Source organism: Sapajus apella, unplaced genomic scaffold (assembly GCF_009761245.1).
Source record: "Sapajus apella isolate SASKATOON/1434 unplaced genomic scaffold, GSC_monkey_1.0 scaffold38, whole genome shotgun sequence".
NCBI classification, from domain to species: Eukaryota; Metazoa; Chordata; class Mammalia; order Primates; family Cebidae; genus Sapajus; species Sapajus apella.
The window spans coordinates 308,777-330,037 of record NW_022436978.1 but is presented as its reverse complement, the minus strand read 5'-3'; the positions used below and the strand labels follow the sequence as shown (position 1 = coordinate 330,037).

The following is a 21,261-nucleotide window of genomic DNA, read 5'->3' as shown; positions in this document are numbered from 1 at the left end:
GATTTAGGAATGAAACTAACACTCTGTGCCCGCCCGACCAATCCTGTCTTTTCCCAGAACACCCTCTAGCCTCCCACCATATTATCAAGTCAATAAGGAGGAAGAATCTTTAACATTATACACTTTTGGTAAAAAAAAAGAATAAGGAGGAAGAATCCAAATGAAACCAGGTTTCACCTCTCATCAGGGATGAGTACAATAACAAAATCCAAGAATTGCTTCAATTACCAAAAGCTTTAATCCTAGGGTACCTATGAGAAAGTTAATGGTCAAGTATTTTTTATAGTATTTAAAATCTGTGCTTTAAACCTGAGAACAGATAACTGAGCTGTTTTAATAAAAGGAAATCTAAAAACATTAAGTGTTCTTATTAAAAATGTCTGCCAAGCGTAAAAAGTTCCTTATACTATGCAAGTTACTTAGATATAAAATATTTTTAATGTCTTAATTCAGTCAACATACTGTATTTGCAACCCTACTGTAAACAAACACTAACCCAGAATGGCTAGGGAACTGGGCATTTTGTTGAATTCTTCCCAGATACTGCATACCAGGTTATCAAATAATAAAGTTATCAAATTAAATGTTACTGAATGTAGCAAATTTTATTTGATAATCCAGGAGGCACTTTAGGAAGGCTGTGAATGTAAATTTTAACTGCATTAAACTAAATGTAGCGTTAGAAAGTAATAAATGTAGTATTAGAAAGTATCTAACAATTGATATGCCATGGAAACTTCCTTTTGGAATAACTTCTTTTTGAGACAGAGTCTTGCTCTGTCACCAGGCTGGAGTTCAGTGGCACAATCTCGGTTCACTGCAGCCTCCGCCTCCTGGGTTCAAGCGATTCTTCCGCCTCAGCCTCCCGAGTAGCTAGGACCACAGGCGCATGCCATGACACCCGGGTAATTTTTTTGTATTTTTAGTAGAGACGGGGTTTCAATGTGTTGGCCAGGATGGTCTCGATCTCTTGACCTCGTGATCTGCCCGCCTTGGCCTCCCAAAGTGCTGGGATTACAGGTGTGAGCCACTGCACCCAGCCTTGGAATAACTTCTTAAAGCCTTTCTGTCAAGTGACTTTCTCACCAAATGACAATAAATATCAGTAGTCATTTGAACTTCTTAACTTTTATGATTCTGGATAATAGAGTTTATATTAAGTATCAAAAATCATAAGTGAAAATGCTTGACAAAAACTTAAAAGTCCATACAATTAATCTGGGTGGGATTAGAAGCTATATTAGACCTAGAACTTGGGCCTCAAGTCTTTACCCAATTTGTGTCTTAGTCACATTATAGTTCAATAATTATGACCCCACCAAATCCAGTCCATAAGGTGTTAATGTAAGATGTTTATTAGTGGAATTTATTTAGTACAATAATCACATTAGAAGTCCCAATATACAAACTGTTGAAGTCTAAAGTCACAAAAAATACAAACTTAGGTATACGAATGTTATAAAAATATTATTTAAAAACAAGGTTCTAAATCTTCAACAATGGGCCAAAAAAGGAAGAAAAGAGAGACAGAGAAAGAGAAAGAAGGCATAGGAAAATCATCACATTTAAATAAAGCAGCCTTGACCAGTCTGGCTGCCTTGCTATTGAGATACCAGGCCACCTGGATGTGACCATTATGGCAATACGGCATTTCATTATGGGACTGGCTATTCTGTATAAAATTATATGTGAAACACAAAACTTTTTCCTTTCAAAATGAAACATCTAAGTGAAACAGAGCTAATATATACCAAATTTTAGCTGGCTGTTAGTAGAAAATTTCAACAATTCCGTAAGTTCAAAAAGAAAGCATATTTGAAAAAAAAGTTTTCAAACAAAAATAAGCATAACCAAATGGACATAAAAAATAAATCAATGTCAATCATGAAGTATGAGTGTACGCAACAGAGAGTCAAACCCAGGCTTCTATACCCATCACTTAGACAGCTACAGGGACTGGTTACGAGTAATAGAAAGATGTCAAACATGATTTTTAAAAGTCAGTACTGCCAGTTTTGAAAAGTTCCCTGGTGAAAGAAACCTAAAAATCAAATTAATAAATAACTGTACACAAAAGGGAAAGAGCTGTGTTTAATTTGATGGTGTGTTCTCTAATGGTAAGAGAGTTGTCATATTTTATCAACTGCTAAGAAGATAAGCATAACCTCTTTCCTTTAAAACATATCTCCCTGAAGTGTCTTCTGTCCAGAATCCATAGAAGAAATTCTTGTCAAAGAATCCAGCCCTTGTGACCAGATCCCTATAGAAGAGAGAATGCTTCCTAAATTCCAGAAGTCACTGCAGGGATTCAGTTTAAACTTTCATGATATTCTAATCTTACCATCTCAAAAGTAGTTTTGTATCAGGGGATCTAAAGCAATGTATATCTGGCCAAGCATGGTGTCTCACACCTGTAATCCTAGCACTTTGGGTGGCCAAGGCAGGCGGATCACTTGAGATCAGGAGTTCAAGACCAGCCTGGCCAACGTGGTAAAAACCCTGTCTCTACTAAAAATATAAAAATTAGCCGGTGGGGTGGTGCATGCCTGTAATCCCAGCTACTGGGGAGGCTGTGGCAGGAGAACCACTTGAACCTGGGAGGCAGAGGTTGCAATGAGCCGAGATTGCGCCACTGCACTCCAGCCTAGGCAACAGAGTGAGACCCTGTCTCAAAAACAGAAAACAATGTATATCTCAAAATCTTTCCCAGAACATGGTGCCAATTATTTATTTTAAGCTGAAATAATTTGTACTTTGGGGGTTATAAGAACCTACATAATCAGTAAGAGGATAGAAAACTTTAAAGTTTTTCAGATCTTAAGCCAGAACTCCTCTAAGATTTCAAAACATGGTCCATGTTTTATGTTATATATCTATAAATCCAATCCAAGTTTACCATTGTACAGTACTTATCCCAAATAGTTCTAGATCTTTTAAGTAAGTAGTTTGAAAAAATGAGGAATGAGAATAAGAAAGTCCCATTGAAACAACCCTTAGAATGTGTGAATGTAAAATACTAATGTTCACAGACAGGACTTTACACACAAGTCTTGATGTGTGATCCATCAATCTCCCCTGGCATGCTACATAAAAAGATACCTCCAAAGTTCAAAAAGAGACTAATCCTAAATAGAGTTTGAGTCCTTAATAATTTCATTAGAAACCTGCTATTAATAAATTGGTTGTGGGTTTTAAACACGTTACAATTTCGTTTCATTCTGGTGTTGAATACAGAAAATTATTTTTTATCTGTATTAACATCCCAATATTCTAATGATAAGGGATTCAAGAACATTGAACATTATAACTTAGTTCCATTTTCTTATTTATTTTTTGTATAGAGGTCCCATTATGTTTCCCAGGCTGGTCTTGAACTCCTGGATTCAACCGGTTCTCTCATCTTGGCCTCCCAAAGTATTGGGATTACAGGCATAAGGCATTGAGCCCAGCCTACATTTTCTTTAACTTCCTAATTCTTATTTTGATAGTTCATGTTCAAAAAGTAACTGATTATAAAATTCCACACACAAGGGCCAGGGACGGGGGCTCACACCTGTAATTCCAGCACTCTATGAGGCTGAGTTGGGCAGGTCACCAGGCAGGAGATCAAGACTATCTTGGCCAATATGGTGAAAACCCGGCTCTACTAAAAATACAAAAATTAGCCAGGCGTGGCAGCACGCACCTGTAGACCCAGCTACTCAGGAGGCTGAGGCAGGAGAATTGCTTGAACCCAGGAGTCTGAGGCTGCAGTGAGCCAAGATCTTGCCACTGCACTCCAGCCTGGGCAATAGAACAAAACTTCATCAAAAAAAAAAAAAAAAAAAAAAAAAAAATTCCACACACAATAGGGTTGTTAAATTTTTAGGCAAATCTAAGCCTAGACAAATAGATCATAATTTTATAATAAAAACAATTTTGGCCCAACTTGTAAATAATAAAGGATGATTTAATTTGAAAAAATATTCTAGGATTACTCAACTATTCTGAATTTAAAAACTTAAAGTAACTATCACTATTCAGATGATAAGGTAAGGTGGAGAGAAACACAGGTAACCTGTAAGATTAATCTTCTCTAAAAGCAAGCTCACAGAGGAAAAGAGGAGGGAGAGGAAAAGGAAATTTACTGCAGTACTGGTGGCCTCAACCCCTTTATGAAAGCACATGTTCTCATTTGGTGTTACACTATCCTGATTTATGGTGAAGATTTGAAAACCAAAGGAAAAAAGGTCAACTAAAAATATTTAAAGAAAAAAAAATGTGAGAATGAATCAAATGATAAAATAAAATTGTAAAGAAAACAAGAAATAAAAGACATTAAATAACTTTTGTAAAAATTACTAAAATTAAAAAGAATTCATTTTGTACTTTGTGTTCACAAAGGGAAATGAGGCTCCATCAAGCCCTGCAGAGCACAAGAGGAAGCAGGTTGTTTGCTCAGGCATCAGCAGAAATAGGCCCCGAGGAACTACCCTCAGTTTCTTCTACATCGTGTCCAGAAGGAAAAGCAAAGCTCTGCAAAATGCTGAAGGTTTTAGAAGTATAACGGTGCTTAGGAAAGATCACTGGTCTGGTGTTGCAGCAGCCCCAGTGTTGAGAGACACGCTAGGCTTCTAGGAGGAGAAAAACAGAGAGGGAGGAAGAAGTAGGAAGGGGAAGGAAAGGGCGGAAAAGCACAGGTCATTAGTAAACAGCAAGTTCAATATCACAAGATGCTCATAAACCCAAGCTATTAACGAAGCTGGTTTGCTCTCGAGACTATAGATAACATTCTGAAGGAAACAGAAATGAGAATTTTCAAAATGGCATTGCTCCAGGAAGTGATGGCCAATTAGAATGAGGTCACAACATGCTCCAAAAACATGCACTGCCACCCCTTCCCTCCACTTTACCTCCCCCAATAAAACATGCATATTTTCAGTAAAGTATCTATTTTAATACAGTTAGGTGGTTAAATTCAGAACTCAAACAACCCAGGTGTGCAAACTCTATGCTACCTAAGGGCAGAGAGGTATTCAAGAACAGAAAGACCTACTCTCACAATGCCACTGGGCAGTTCATAAACAGCCAGGTTCTTTTTTGTCACAAGGGAATCTTGAAATAGTGAGGGCCAGGATACAAGTTTTTCCTGTTCTTTTTTTGTACTGTTAAGACCTGGCAGTGGTGAGCACCTGCTACACAGAGTTTGAGTCTCTTCTGGTCAGGCATGACTTCCTACTGGAGAAGAGTCTACTCTAGTTTTGGTACTTGTTTCCTTCCTGGATGAAAATGGCATCCACTTTTTTTTTTTTTCAGACGCAGTCTCGCTCTGTCGCCAAGCTGGAGTGCAGTGGCGCAATCTCGGCTTACTGCAATCTCTGACTCCCTGGTTCAAGCAGTTCTCCTGCTTCAGCCTCCCAAGTCGCTGGGATTACAGGCACACGCCACCACGCCCAGCTAATTTTTTTTTGTATTTTTAGTAGAGATGGGGTTTCACCATGTTGGCCAGGATGTTTTCAATCTCCTGACCTTGTGATCCGCCCACCTCAGCCTCCCAAATTGCTGGGATTACAGGCGTGAGCCACCACGCCCGGCCGGCATCCACTTTTTCAACTGGCTAATCAGATCAATCCCCTCCAGCCTTTCCTTACCCTGGTTAACTATTTCTTGGTTAAAGAAAGCTGAATATACTCATTATTTTAAAAGTTCATGTTCAAACTTCTTTTCCTTTAATCACGTGGACATTTGCATAAATGTTTTCTTAAAAACCACATCACACAGATGACTGCTTTCAAAGCAGACACAGGAAGTCAATACATTTGACTGAGATTATCAAAGAAATACAAACGTCAGTTCACAAAACTGGAAGATAAAGTGGCACTTCTGGTTGTTTCTAGCTTCTAAAGTAAAGAGTAACTAATTTATTAAGTTGCTAATAAGGATGTTAATATCACTTAGTAAACATTCACAACAAAAGGAACTTAGTCATCAAAAAATCTGATGTATGAAGATATATACAACTTTGCTATGGTCAAAGAATAACAAGTAAATACTAGAACAGCTGCTACTGCTAACAGAAGGCTTTCTAGAAGCCTTAGAAACAGAGAAATCCTGTGTGGCTCACAGAAGGGCTTCTAGCTGAGGTATGCATATAAGAGAAATACAGAAACATGACAAATCTAATAACTGCCTCCACTGCAATAATATGAATCAAATGTTATGGCCCAGTTAAGCGCATACTTGTGGAAACAATGGGATTGATCATTGTAAGTCTATGCATTTGGGTCAGCAGTGATGGCCTGATCACAACTGCAAAGTAAATGCAGGTATTTATGAAAATAAAATATACAACTCTCACATCAGCTAATTAAGACAATATTTATATAGTATATCCCTGAGACTCCTGCTACTGCTTTGTGAATTTTGCTCACTACAAAGACATTGGGGTAGGGAGTTGCTGCTGGTTATGAGACAGAAACCCACAGAACCTCAGTGCCAACTGAAAATATCAGAACCCTAGTAGATCTAACAGTTTAGTTAGAAGTAAATTTCAAAAGCAACAGTTAAGGGAAAGATGAAGGAAACATACTGGGGGCAAAATAAAGAACTCCTAATTTGTTGTTCATGGGCTTCCTAACATTGAACTGTGGAAAGCTAAATGTAATGTGCATTCAGGGAAGAGACCTGCTGCTTCAAAGAGTTGTAGTGGCCAAATGCCTCCCATGTAACATATTTTGGTTATTATTATTCTGTATCTATAAAAGTATTTTAAGGTTGATCCAGCTCTTGTGTGGTACAGCTCCAACAAATATTCAAAAAATATCAGAGGAAACTCATTATTTGCCTTCCATTGTTGGAGATTTTACAAAGCAATGTCCTGGGTTTAAATACATCCAACAAGAACACTCAGAAATAATTCATATGCTTCCATTAATAACACCCTTCAAAGGATATTATCAAGGTATTCACGGTAAGTGCATCATCTACACATTTGAGGAATCCTGGGAATCACTTACCTGTAGTATCGCTCCCTTCTATTCCATGACCACCATTGGCTAGCAGTGTTGGTTTAGAAGATGGAGTATCTGCAACAGTGACAAATAATTACCCATTGTGACAGACAGAAAAATGAAGAACAGATCCAACTACTGTATATTAATTGAGTTTTTCATGTTCTTCGTAGCATTGGGTTAAAGCAATTAAAACTGTTCAAAATTTAAAGATTTAATAAAAGAAAACCCAGAAACAGAACAGATCAGAATTATTAATTCCTAGGGCACCCAAGCTCTGTTAAGTACCACTTCCACAGGAGAGCCCTTCATAATAGCAATTCTAAATATTTTTTATTCTGTAAATTGTCAAAGAAAACTATTAAATTCAGTAAAACCATCATGAAGCACCACAGGTTTAGTATCAGCAATTCAAACCAAATGCTCCAAGAACATGAGGCATTTAATTTTATTTTTTGAGATGCAGTTTTGCTCTTGCAGCCCAGGCTGGAATGCAATGGCACAATCTTGGCTCACTGCAACCTCTGCCTCCAGGGTTCGAGCAATTCTCCTTCTCAGCCTCCTGAGTAGCTGGGATTACAGACACCTGCCACCAGGCCCAGATAATTTTTGTATTTTTAGTAGAGACGGGATTTCGCCATGTTGGAGGTTGGTCTTAAACTCCTGACCTCAGGTGACCTGCCTCAGCCTCCCAAAGTGCTGGGATAACAGGCATGTGCCACTGTGCCCAGCTGAGGCGATTTATTAACTATTAATTCCCACACAGGAAATCCAGGGTACCATAATTGCTCCTAGATGAGAACTGCACGGAGGTAATCAGCTGCATTTCTGGAAGCAGAGGACTCTTTTTTTTTTTTTTTAAAGGGAATTAGTTGTATCTCATTCCCTAATGACTAAGGATGTTGAGCCTCTTTTCATGCGTTTCTCTGCCATTCCTTCGTCTTCTTTGGTGATTTGAATGGTCAAAGTTTTTGACTATTTTAAAATTGAATTCTTTATTTTATTATTATTGAGTTTTAAAAATTCTTTATATATTCTGAATATCAGTCCTTTATCAGATAAATTTTGTAAAAATTTTCTTCCTGTTTTTGACTTATACTGTACTATCTTTTCATTTACTTAACTGTCTTAAAAAGAACAAAAGTTTCAAATTTTTATGAAGTAGGTCACACGATTTTTTCCACGTTTTCCGCTAGAAGTCTAATAGTTTTCATATTTACATACATTTGGAGTTAAGTTTTACATATGGTGTAATGATGCAGGTCTAAGTTTCTATTCCTGTACATGGACACCTAATTATTACATAATCATTTGCTGAAAAAGTCATCTGTATTCTTTTTTTTTTTTTTTTTTGAGACAGTCTTGCTCTGTCACCAGGCTGGAGTCCAGCGGCACAATCTTGGCTCACTGTAACCTCTGCCTCCCAGGTTCAAGCAATTCTCCTGCCTCAGTCTCCTGAGTAGCTGGGACTACAGGCACAGGCCACCACGCCCAGTTAAACTTTTTTGTATTTTTAGTAGAGACAAGGTTTCACCATGTTGGCCAGGCTGGTCTCGAACTCTTGACCTCAGGTGATCTACCCACTTCGGCCTCCCAAAGTGCTGGGATTACAGGCATGAGCCACCATGTCTGGCCAGAAGTCTTAAATAAGGTAATATGAGTCCTCCAACGTGGGTCTTTTCCAACAATGTTTTTTTTTTTCCTTTACTTTTTTGCTTTTTGAGACAGGGTCTCATTCTGTCATTCTGTCACTCAAGCTGGAGTGCAGTAGTGTGATCATGGCTCACTGCAGCCTCGACCTCCCAGACTCAGGTGATCCTCCTGCCTTAGCCTCCCAAGTAGCTGGGACCACAGGTACATGCTACCATGTCTGCCTAATTTTTCATTATTTTTATTTTCTGGAGAAACAAGGTCTCCCTATGTTTCCCATACTGGTTGTACTCCTGGCCTCAAGCAATCCTCCCACCTTGGCCTACCAAAGTGTTGGTATTATAGGCATGAGTCACTGCACCTGGCCTTGTTTTGTTTCTTTGCTTTTCTATATAAATTTTAAAATCAGTTTTTTATTTATGCCAAAATTCTTGATGGGATCTTATTTGAAATTGCATTGACAATACAGATCAATCTGAGGATGTACAACATTTTCTGAAAGTCTCTGACTATATCTTTTTTTTTTTTTTAGTCGGAGTTTAGCTCTTGTTACCCAGGCTGGAGTGCAATGGCGCAATCTCGGCTCACCGCAACCTCCGCCTCCTGGGTTCAGGCAATTCTTCTGCCTCAGCCTCCTGAGTAGCTGGGATTACAGGCATGCGCCACCATGCCCAGCTAATTTTTTGTAGTTTTAGTAGAGACGGGGTTTCACCATGTTGACCACAATGGTCTCGATCTCTTGACCTCGTGATCCACCCGCCTCAGCCTCCCAAAGTGCTGGGATTACAGGCTTAAGCCACCGCGCCCAGCCTGTCTCTGACTATATCTAACATGTTAGCAACCAGCCTAGCTCTGCAGTCACCTTGCTGACCCAAGAATTCAGAGATTATTATTCCTAAGACAACAAGTGAGTATCTACAATAAATGCTACTGAAATACAAAATGCAAGATTTTCCTTTGGAAGATCACAAACATGCTGTCCAACCCCGTGGTCCTTATAAATACAAGGAAGAAATCTTTCACACAAATTTCTCATTGAAAAGATCATTCATTCTGTTACTTCAGATGAACAACAAAAAGAATTACCTAAAAGAACAAGGCAGTCCAAAAAGAGAGTATGATTTAAATAAAAGAAGGAAATAAAGAAATGAAAGACAATAGAATTGTATTAAACACCCACTATGTAACATATACCCTGCTAAGTCTTCAAACTGCATTTTACTTATCCAAAGAGATGCCATAAATATACTCCATCCCACATTTGGCGTAAATAAATCCCTTCTCACATTCACACAATAAGCTTTTAAGATTTATTCTTCCTAGCTCATGAAAGAGTGCATATTTTAAAAAAACTTCCTTCATTAAAACATGCATATTACAAGAAAATGGAAATTAGAAAAACTGATATTCTGCAAGTGGTTTGAGAGCAGCTATCAGTGATAAAACCTGTTTAAAATTTGATAATCAGTGTTGACAAGGGTAATTTCAATTCATCATTTGGAGGAATGTAAATAGGAACAACCTTTTTTTTCCCCCCCCTTAGAGATGAGGTTTCACCATGTTGGCCAGGCTGGTCTTGAACTCCTAACCTCAGGTGATCTACCCACCTCAGCCTCCCAAAGTGCTGGGATTACAGGAGTGAGCCACCATGCCCAGCCAGGAACAACCTTTTTATGAGACAATTTGGCAGCCTATCAAATTCTGAAATACTCAACAATCCATTTTAGGTATTTAGTATTTAGTTCACGGAGAGACATAAAAGTATAAAAACGTGAATATAAATAGAATGTTTATTATGACACTGCTTAAAAACAGCAAATGTCCACCAACAGATTCATTATAATATTGTAAAATAGTACACACTAATAAAAAAAATGAGAGCACTTCATGTTACTGATACGGGAAGATAACAGGACACACTAAGAAAAAATAAAAGCAGGCCAGGCATGGTGGCTCACGTCTGTAATCCCAGCACTATGGGAGGTCAAGATTGCTTTAAGACAGTGAGTGAGTATATACAATATATGCTACTGTATATGCTACATATATGGGACATCACTTGCGGGCAGGAGTTCGAAAACGGCCTGACCAACATGACAAAACCCTATCTCTACTAAAAATACAAAAATTAGCTGAGCATGGTGGTGCATGCCTGTAGTCCCAGCTACTTGGGAAGCTGAGGCAGGAGAATTCCTTGAACCCAGGAGGTGGGGGTTGCAATGAGTCAAGATCGCGCCATGGCACTCCACCCTGGGCAAGGAGAGCAAAACTCCATCTCAAAACAAAAAACAAACAAGTCTATAATCCCAGCAATTTGGGAAGCCAAGGCAGGCAGATCACTTGAGGCCAGGAATTCAAGACCAGCCTGGTCAACATACTCATCTGTATCCTTCTTGAAGAAATACATAGGATTAAGTGAAAATGGAGATTTTTTTAAAAAAAATGTAATACATGTGTGTACTGCCACTAATTGTGATGATAAATTTCCTCTGGACCAAATTGAAAACACAGAATCTTATTGTCACAGGAACTTTAAATATTAAAATTTAAGTTGATATACATAATTAGTAGCAGAAACATGGTAACACAATCAAGAAAAAACTTTCAAGCATAAAAATGTATTACATTAGGATAAAACTCTGAGACATGGTATGGAAATAAGAGTTCAAGGACTCAAAAGAAGAATTTAAATTTCCAATGATAAAGAACAGCTTGTTCATATATTTTTAAACTAGATGATGGAATCAAAATGCTATATATTTAGAAGCATTTGGATATATTTAGCAGAATGATGTAACTTATTTTTATGTGGCAAAAGTAAAACATTCTCAAAATTACGTGTTTTACAATTAAACTTTTGCTACAAAATTTTAGATGTTAACTTAATGTACAAAGAGAAAGAATTTCTCAGAATTATCATATAAGTATGTAACCCAAAAGTTTCAAAACCACTACTTTAGACCAAATTAAAAAGAAAGCTTGATATATAGTGACAGAAAATTTTCTAAGATAATAAAGTAAAAAAGCAAGTTTAAAAACATTCATATGGTTTGATTCCAGTTGTATGAAACTAAAGTCACTAAATTTTTGATTGTATGTTTGTAACAGCATAGAATGAGGTCTTAAAAGATCTACCCTTCTCGAGGAAATAGAATTACAGGAAAATGAAGGGAGTTGTTTTGTTTGAGACGGAGTCTAGCTCTGTTGCCCAGGCTGGAGTGCCGTGGTACAATTTCGGCTCACTGCAACCTCTGTATCCTGGGTTCAACTAATTCTCCTATCTAAACCTCCCGAGTAGCTGGTAGCTGAGTCTACAAGCACGCACCACCACTCCCAGTTAATTTTTATATCTTTAGTAGAGACAGGGTTTCACCATATTGTCAAGGCTGATCTCAAACTCCTGACCTCAAGTGATCTGCCTCAACCTCCCAAAGTGTTGGAATTACAACCATGAGCCACTGCAGCCTGCAAAGATTTTGACTTAATTTTTTTTTCCAAGATGGAGTTTCACTCTTATTGCACAGGCTGGAGTGCAATGGCATGATCTCACCTCACCGAAACACCCGCCTCCCAGGTTCAAGTAATTCTCCTGCCTCAGCCTCCTGAGTAGCTGGAATTACAGGCATGTGCCACAATGCCCTGCCAATTTTTGTATTTTTAGTAGAGACAGGGTTTCTCCATGTTGGCCAGGCTGATCTCAAACTCCTGACCTCAGGTAACCTCAGGTAATCCACCCATCTCAGCCTCCCCAAAGTGCTGGGATTACAGGTGTGAGCCACTGTGCCCAGCCTTTTTTTTTTTTTTTTTTTTTTTTTAAAGAGAAAGGGTTTTGCTCTGTTGCCCAGGCTGGAGTACACACCCCACCGTAACCTCAAAATGCTGGGTTCAAATGATCCTTCTCCCTCAGCCTCCCAAGTACATGGGACAACAGGTGTGTGTCACCACAGCTGGCTAATTTATTTTATTTATGTATTTAGTTATTTATTTACAGAGTCTCTCTCTGTTGCCCAGGTTGGAGTGCAGTGGCCCAGTCTCGGCTCACTGCAACCTTGCCTCCCAGGTTCAAGCAGTTCTTGTGCCTCAGCCTCCTGAGTAACTGGAACTACAGGTGCTCACCACCATGCCTGGGAGGCGAGCACTTGTAGTGCTTTTTTGTATTTTTACTACAAATGGGGTTTCACCATGTTAGCCAGGCCGGTCTTGAACTCCTGATCTCAGGAGATCCACCCACTTTGGCCTCCCAAAGTATTGGGATTACAGGAGTAAGTCACCAATTTACACACACACACACACACACACACACACACACACACACACACAAACACACATATATAGAAAGACAGGGTCTTACTATGTTGCCCAGGCTGGTCTCAAACTCCTTGGTTCAAGTGACCCTCCTGCCTCGGTCTCCCAAGCAGCTGGGACTATACAGGTGTGAGCCACCAGGATCAGCCTTGTTCACTGGGCATTAATTCAATGCTACTTCATTTATTTTGTTGCTCAAATTTTTCCAGTGTTGGCTACTGGGAACTCTTTCAGTTGACCCCTATGTCACATTGACATACTATCTCTGTCATTGTGGGCTTTGGAGCAGAACTCCCTAACAGTCTTCTTATGAATGATTTGTGCAATTAAAGGTAAATTTTTTTTCCAGTGAAGAGCATAAATAATGAGAGATTTAACCAGGAATAATATGCATAACAGAAGTCTCATTTGCACATACCTGTCTACTTTCTTCCCGCCTTTCCTCCTGCCTCAGCCTCCCAAGTAGCTAAGACTATAGGTATGCACCACCACACCTAGCTACTTTTTAAATTTTTTTCTTTGTAGAGATGCAGTCTTACTGTGTTGCCCCCCGCTCATTTCAAACTTCTGGCTTCAGGTACTCCTCCCACCTCTGCTTCCCAAAGAGCTAGGATTACAAGCGTGAGTCACCATATCCAACACCTCCTGGTATTTTTGACCTAAAATGTCCAAAAGGGAATTTTTTATTCATAAAATGTGACTTGCATATAAGATGCTGCAGAACACATTTCAACTGGCTTGGAAACCAAAAAATTATTCAAAAGCTATTTGCTTAGATACTAAAATAGGTGAAACTTGGATTAGGTACAGGATATACACATAGCCTCAAAGTATCTCCTCACAAATTATTTATTCATTACAACGAGAAAAATATAAATTTTACAGTAAAGAGGCCAGGCATGGTGGCTCATGCCTGTAATCTCAGCACTTTGAGAGAGTCAGGCAAGCAGATGGCTTGAGCCCAGGAGTTAAAGACCAGCCTGGGTAACATTGCAAAACCCCATCTCTATAAAAAATATAAAAATTAACCATGTGGCCAGAAATGGTGGCTCATGCCTGTAATCCCAGCACTTTGGGAGGCCGAGGTGGGTGGATCACATGAGGTTAGGAGTTTGAGACTAGCCTGGCCAACATAGTGAAACCTTGTCTCTACTAAAAATACAAAAATTATCTGGGTGTGGTGGTGCATGCCTGTAATCCCAGCTACTTGGAGGTCTGAGGCAGGAGAATCACTTGAACCCGGGAGACAGAGGTTGCAGTGAGCCAAAATCATGGCACTGTACTCCAGCCTGGGCAACAAAATGAGACACCCCACCCCCACCCCAGGCATGTGGTACATGCCTGTAGTCCCAGCTACTTGGGAGGCTGATACTAGAAGATTGCTTGAGCCTGGAGAGTTCAAGGCTGCAGTGAGCCAAGATTGTGCCCACTGCACTCCAGCTAGGGTGACAGAGTAAGACCCTGTCTCTAAATAAATTTTTTTTTTAATTAGAAAAAAATTTACAGTAAAAAAAACAGGCAGACATCAACAAGTGATGAGAGTTATTATCACCAATAATGCAATATAGTGACATCGTGTGCTTCCTGATGTGGTACACTAAGGACAGATCATATTTATATAGTATTACTGCCAAAAATGCGTAACTTTAATCTAATTATAAGGAAATGACAGGCAAACCCAAATTAGGGGACTTCTACAAAATAACTGGTCCATACTATTCAAAAATATTAAGGTCATGAAAGACAAAGAAGAACTGAGGAATTGCTCCAATTAAAGGAGGCTGAAGAGACATGAAAACTAATGTGATTCCAGATTCAACTGCAGACAAGAAGAAAAAAATTAGAAAAGAATGTGTTTAATCTGTTGGGACAACTGATGACAATGAAATAAGGTTCATGGATTAGACAGGAGTATCTCATCAATGTTTAACTTCTGATTTCTATCATCATATTCTTATAATGTGCAAATGCCTAGTTCTTTGGGTAAAGTGGCACGAGTTTTGCAATCTGTTCTTAAATGATCCAAGGGGAAGGAAGTATATGTAAATATAAAGAGGATGATAAAGCAAATGTGCAAAATAGTAACAATTAATAAACTCAAGTAAAGGGTACATGGTAGGTTCTTGGCTCTGTTCTTACAGTTTAACAAAGTCATTTGCTTGCAGAATATTTTTGAAGAGATGGGGTCTTTGGGGTCTTGCTATGTCACCCAGGCTGCACTCAAACTCCTAGGCTCAAGAGATTCTCCCTCCTACTAAGTAGCCTGGGTGGGGCTACAGGTACATGCCACCATCCTGGCTTGCTTGCAGAATATTTTTTGAGATGGAGTCTCGATTCATTGCCCAGGCTGGAGTATAGTGGCACAATCTCAGCTCACTGCAACCTCTGCTTCCTCGGTTCAAGCAATTCTCATGTCTCGGCCTCCTGAGTAGCTGGGACTACAGGCGCATGCCACCACGCCTGGCTAATTTTTGTACTTTTAGTAGAGAAGGGGTTTTGCCATGTTAGCCAGGCTCGTCTCAAATTCCTGACCTCAGCTGATCCACCTGCCTCGGCCTCCCAAGTGCCGAGATTACACTTGGGAGTTGTGATCCCCCATACGCTGGGCCCCTGCTTTTCTTTCATAACAAGGCACTATGATTATGAACTAAACATTTTGGTACTATATTTTTGTTTTTGTTTTTCCAAAAAACTATTAGTTATGAGATAAAAGTATATTTCAAATCAAAGTTAGAAAATAATTATTTTTGGAAAAATGTCACACTAATTTTTTATGCACAGATATAAACTTCCCTAAATATGATCATTGAGACTATTAAGAGGGTTTAGGATTAAACAAGTACGCCTACCCTAAATATCTACCATTTTGCAGACACAATTGCTTCTTAGTCTGCACATTAACACAACCCACACCTGAACAAACTGACAAACAAAAACTATTTTAATTCAGTGTAATAAGCCATGATTACACATCTATCATGTGCGCAGTGATCTCTAATGCAGATCTGGCCATGTTTCCCAGTACCCTTGCACCCTCAGTTTTGTATAGACCATGAGGCGCTGCATAATTTCACTTAATCTGCTTCTCCATGATCACTTGTCACTGTAACCTTTGATTTCTTAACACTGAGAAACTTGAGGTTGCTAGTAAACTTTGAGTATTCTGTGCCTCCCTATTTTTGCTAAATGTATCATTCTCCATGAAATATAATAGTAAACAAAATATTATCCCTGCTTTACAGTATGTTAGTAAGCATAAGACAACAAATAGTTTAATTATGATCTTACAAGTGCCACAGAGGAAAGAGGAAAGTTCAGGGAAGAAAAGCACCAAGAGGAAGATGAAAAGAAAGGCTGGCAGGGTGTGGGGATAGTAAGAGGTTTAGAAGGGAAGGGAAACAGAAGTCGGAATGTTCTGCAAAGTTACATCTAAATCCAATCTTTTTTTTTGAGACAGAGTTTTGTTCTTATTGTCCAGGCTGGAGTGCAACAGCACAATCTTGGCTTACCACAACCTCTGTCTCCCGGGTTCAAGTGATTCTCTTGCCTCAGCCTCCCGAGTAGCTGGGATTACAGGCATGCACCACCACACCCAGCTAATTTTGTATTTTTAGTACAGACAGTGTTTCTCCACATTCGTCAGGCTGGTCTCAAACTCCCGATGTCAGGTGATCCTCCCGCCTTCACCTCCCAAACTGTTGGGATGACAGATACAAGCCACCATGCCCGGCCTATCTAAATCCAATCTTAAAGGATTTTAGAACAACACCTTTAGCAAAAGCTTTATATAACATCAACCTCCAGCCCAGAACTCTCCTCTGAACTCCAAACTCCTTAACTGCCTATTCATCTTCTCCATTTGGATGACTAGCAGGTAACTCACCATGAACATATCCCAAGCTAAATTTCTTCTCTTCCATTCAAATCCTACTCCTGTAGCTTTCCCCATCTCAGACAATGGCAATTCTTTCCTTTCAGTTGCTCAGGCAAAACTCTTGAAGTAATACTGGATTTGTCCTTGGCAACATCAAGGCCTCATACTTTAGGCAAGGGAAGTTTTGGGGTGGTGCATATGATGAGAGTAAATTCAAGAGCAAATGGGAGGAAAGGAATTGGTGATTGGTAGTAGATAAATCTCTTTCAAAGAAAGAGCAAAACAAAGTAAAAAGGTAGATGAGATGGATGTGAGATTCAGACAAATTTTTTTTAATGATAAAAAAATTATAGGCTGGGTGCAGTGGCTCACACCTATAATCTCAGCACTTTGGGAGGCTGAGGCGGGCAGATCACGAGGTAAGGAGTTCGAGACCAGCCTGAGCAACATCAAGAAACCTGGCTACTGAAAATACAAAAATTAGCCAGACACAGTGGTGGCTGCCTATAATCCCAGCTACTCAGGAGGCTGAGGCAGAAGAATTGCTTAAACTTGGGAGGTGCAGCTTGCAGTGAGCCAAGATCGTGCCACTGCACTCCAGCCTGGGCAACAGAGCAAGACTCCGTCTCAAAAAGAAAAAAAAAATTACAGTATATTTGACGCTGATGAATGAACCAATTGAAAGAAAGGAACTGATTAATGCAGAAGACAGAAGAGATAACTGCGACAGCAGTGGCCTGAGTGACAGCACGAACAGTTGACCCATAGTAGAAAAACAGCAGACAATAAGGGCATAGATGAACATGAGTTAGGAGGAAATGTGTGGAGGGTCCATGTGGAAGTTCTGTTCTGATTACATCAATTAAGTTATGAATTATGAATATGAACAGGAGAGTAAGTGCCAGCAACAGAGAGCAGATTCTAGGAAAGTGAAATATTTTACAAACTAATATGAATTAGTGGCAGAGTCCCTCAGTTTGTGCTCTTCATTGAAAGGAAACAAGACACTTTTACATTTCCTGAACATAGTATGTCTAATAATTCTGCTTTTTGAATTTAAAAGGTGGATTTTTAGTTTTTAAAAACTATCAATGAGATACTAGATCAAGTAGAAAGTATGTGTTCATGAAAAAAGTACAGTTTAACAAAAAGAACAGGGGTTTAAAATGAGAAGATCTGGTAGCTCATGTCTGTAATCCCAGCACTTTGGGAGGCACAGGCGGGAGGACTGCTTGAAGCCAGGAGTTCGAGACTAACCTGGGCAATATAGCGAGACCTCATCTCGATTTTTAAAAAAATTTTAATTGTTTAATAAAAATAAAAATGAGATGAGAAGATCTGAGTTCAGGCTGTCCTTCTTTCATTATTAACTAAATTATCAAATACAACCCTCTCATTTCTAATCCTTAAGCTTCACCTGGGAAGTTGGACTAAAGGCAGTAATATAGGATGTCAGTTGTACAGTGCTAAATAGCTATTGTTATTCTCACTGTTATTAACGATAAGTTGATAAAATATAAATTTATTATTAACCAACTATAGAGTAACTGTAGATTGATCAAGAAACTTTACCAAATTAAAATAAAATGAAAGCAAGAAGAGGTTAGAGAGGAATAAGAGCAGATGAATTCTACTATACATACAACACCTCACAATCTAAAAATATAAGCCAAGGAGAGAATAAAAACAACATAACAACACTAAAAACACTAAGGTTGTCAAGTGGAAAAAAGGCTTGCATACTTCCCTGCCAGATGAGACATACTGGACCCTAATCATTGGAATATTGCACATTACTGGACAAGTCCCAATTCAAAAGATGCAATACTGTGTTCTCTCACTGACTGAAGCCCCATTTCATGAAATGAAAACTTTCTCAGTGAAACATACACAGCAACAAAAATAGCACACTTTTTTTTTAAAAACTAATCACATTCTCTGAGATATATTCAAATTTACTTTGTTTTGTTGACCGTCTTTCCCTGGGAGCTGTGAGATTCCCACAGCAGGCAAATCAACTTGGCAGAGAAGCAGCAAGAATCTGAGAAGCCCATGTGTACTGTGAGGAAGAGAGCCACAGCAAGTCAGCCTTGGGCAAAACAGACAGGATTCAGCCAGGTCTCAATGGAAAGGAATCTGCTTGTGCGGTCAGACCCATGCCAACACTGCCCTCTAGTGCCAATTAAACTAATTGCAATGCTCTGCAAAAGAAGGGACCAGTATGTTAAGTATAAATTCTGCAGTATCTATTAACAGTTGTCACTTAGGCCCTTTCCCCTGGATTAGTGTTTCTCAATCATGCATGTGCATCTGAGTCACCTATCATGGCTTGTTAAAATAGACTGCTGGTGTGTGGCAGGGTGTGGTGTCTCCCATCTGTAGTCCCAGCACTTTGGGACTCAAGGCAAGAGGATCACTTGAGCCCAATAGTTCAAGACTAGTCCAGGCAACACAGTGAGAACTTGTCTTTACTAAAAGTACAAAAAAACTTAGCCGGCCACTGCCCTAGGTTACTTTCTTATTCTAAAGGAATAGGCTTTTAGCTTCAAAGACCTTATGGAATGTTGAGGAGAAAGCATTTTCTCAACCTCGGAAGAACTATTTAATCACACAGAGGACAGAAAAATTAAGTGACTTGTTCCATAAATGTGTCTGAGGATCAACACTGTGCTAGATGTTCATCTGAAAGAACAAGAGTCACAGATGTGTTGCTTCATCATTTACATCTAAGAGAAAGTTTCTATCTTTTGTCTCCCTTGTCTAGAAAATAGAGCCATATAGTGCTGATAATGAACAATTAAGGAAAACATCATTTTTTAATGGAAAAAATCAGGTAGTACATAATTTTTCTTTCTTATTACAGCCATGGTACAAAACAAGTAGTACATATATTCTGTAAAAGTATTTGAGAATTGTTTCTCAAAGTAATAGGCATTTCAGAACAGTTTGACACCAATTTTATTTCTAGGTATTGGTATTCAGATGGTTTACAGAGGCAAGGCCACGATAAAATACCTGTAGAAACAAGAATAAATGGAAGTAAAAAAGAAAATGAGTATAGTATATTCACAGAAAATGCATAAAGGTGGGTGGGTGGTTCTTGTGTTGCCAGGTATGAGGCAGGAATCACGCTTAGAGGAAAAAGCAACTTTCCTACTTTGTGATAAATGCGATAAAAGCAGCCCTACTTTCTTACCTCTCATTTTATAAGTTGAAGACAATTAGGGTGGACACAAGAATTAAAGGAAATAAAATGCCATTGTCCAAAGAATTCTATCATGTGTAACCTACTCAACTGCCCCTTCTGTACCTAAATGCAAGAAAATGGTTAATCAGGCCGGGTGCGGTGGCTCACGCCTGTAATCCCAGCACTTTGGGAGGCCGAGGCGGGTGGATCACGAGGTCAAGAGATCGAGACCATCCTGGTCAACATGGTGAAACCCCGTCTCTACTAAAAATATAAAAAATTAGCTGGGCATGGTGGCGCGTGCCTGTAATCCCAGCTACTCAGGAGGCTGAGGCAGGAAAATTGCCTGAACCTAGGAGGCGGAGGTTGCGGTGAGCCGAGATCGCGCCATTGCACTCCAGCCTGGGTAACAAGAATGAAACTCTGTCTCAAAAAAAAAAAAAAAGAAAATGGTTAATCAACTTCCACTGGTTGGCCTAAGTAAGCCTATTGTAAGAATATATCAAGGAGCACTAAGCTGGGTGTAGTGGCTCACACCTGTAATCCCAGTGCTTTGAGAGGCTAAGGCAGGAGGATCACTTGAGGCCATAAGTGCCAGACCAGCCAGAGAAACACAGTCAGACTGTCACTACAAAATAAAAAGACTGGTGAGGCATGTGCACCTGTAGTCCTAGGTATTCAGGAGACTGAGGCAGGAGGAACCTTTAAGCCCAGGAGTTAGTTAGATGTTGCAGTAAGCTATGATTGTGCCATCACATTTCAGCCTAGGCGACAGGAAAAGACTGTTTTTTTGTTTTTTTTTTTTTTAAAAAGCGCCAGCTATCAGCAATAGTTTACTGAACCTCAACTAAGAACAAAATTAAAGCTAGATATATAATAAAACATTACTGAAGTCTAGGGGCCCTTCCAACACTTCTAAAGACGTATTCAAAAGAACAACTTGTTTAGAATATTCTCCAGGAAAAACACAAATATGAAACCTGTCATTTTGGTAAAAACCATCACTCCAATAATGTATAAAAATCAGACCCGGCCGGGCACGGTGACTCATGCCTGTAATCCCAGAACTTTGGGAGTCCGAGGCAGGCGGATCACAAGGTCAAGAGATTGAGACCATCCTGGCCAACATGGTGAAACCCCATCTCCACTAAAAATATAAAACTTAGCTGGACATGGTGGCACGCGCCTCTAGTCCCAGCTACTTGGGAGGCTGAGGCAGGAGAATTGCTTGAACCTAGGGGGCAGAGGTTGCAGTG

General features: G+C 39.4%; 1 protein-coding gene across 29 annotated transcripts in view; it reads right to left on the bottom strand.

Moving 5' to 3' along the window:
• MAP4 (microtubule associated protein 4) overlaps window positions 1–21,261 on the bottom strand; it is a 227,692-nt gene that overhangs the window by 113,424 nt on the left and 93,007 nt on the right. For 27 of the 29 annotated variants that reach the window (XM_032297902.1, XM_032297909.1, XM_032297912.1 and 24 more), the window contains exon 3: window positions 6,996–7,064. In XM_032297902.1, coding sequence (XP_032153793.1) covers window positions 6,996–7,064 — 69 coding nt within the window. Of the gene's footprint in view, window positions 1–4,324; window positions 4,614–6,995; window positions 7,065–21,261 lie in introns of those variants that run through there. The other 2 variants (XM_032297932.1, XM_032297934.1) reach the window with 1 other exon arrangement.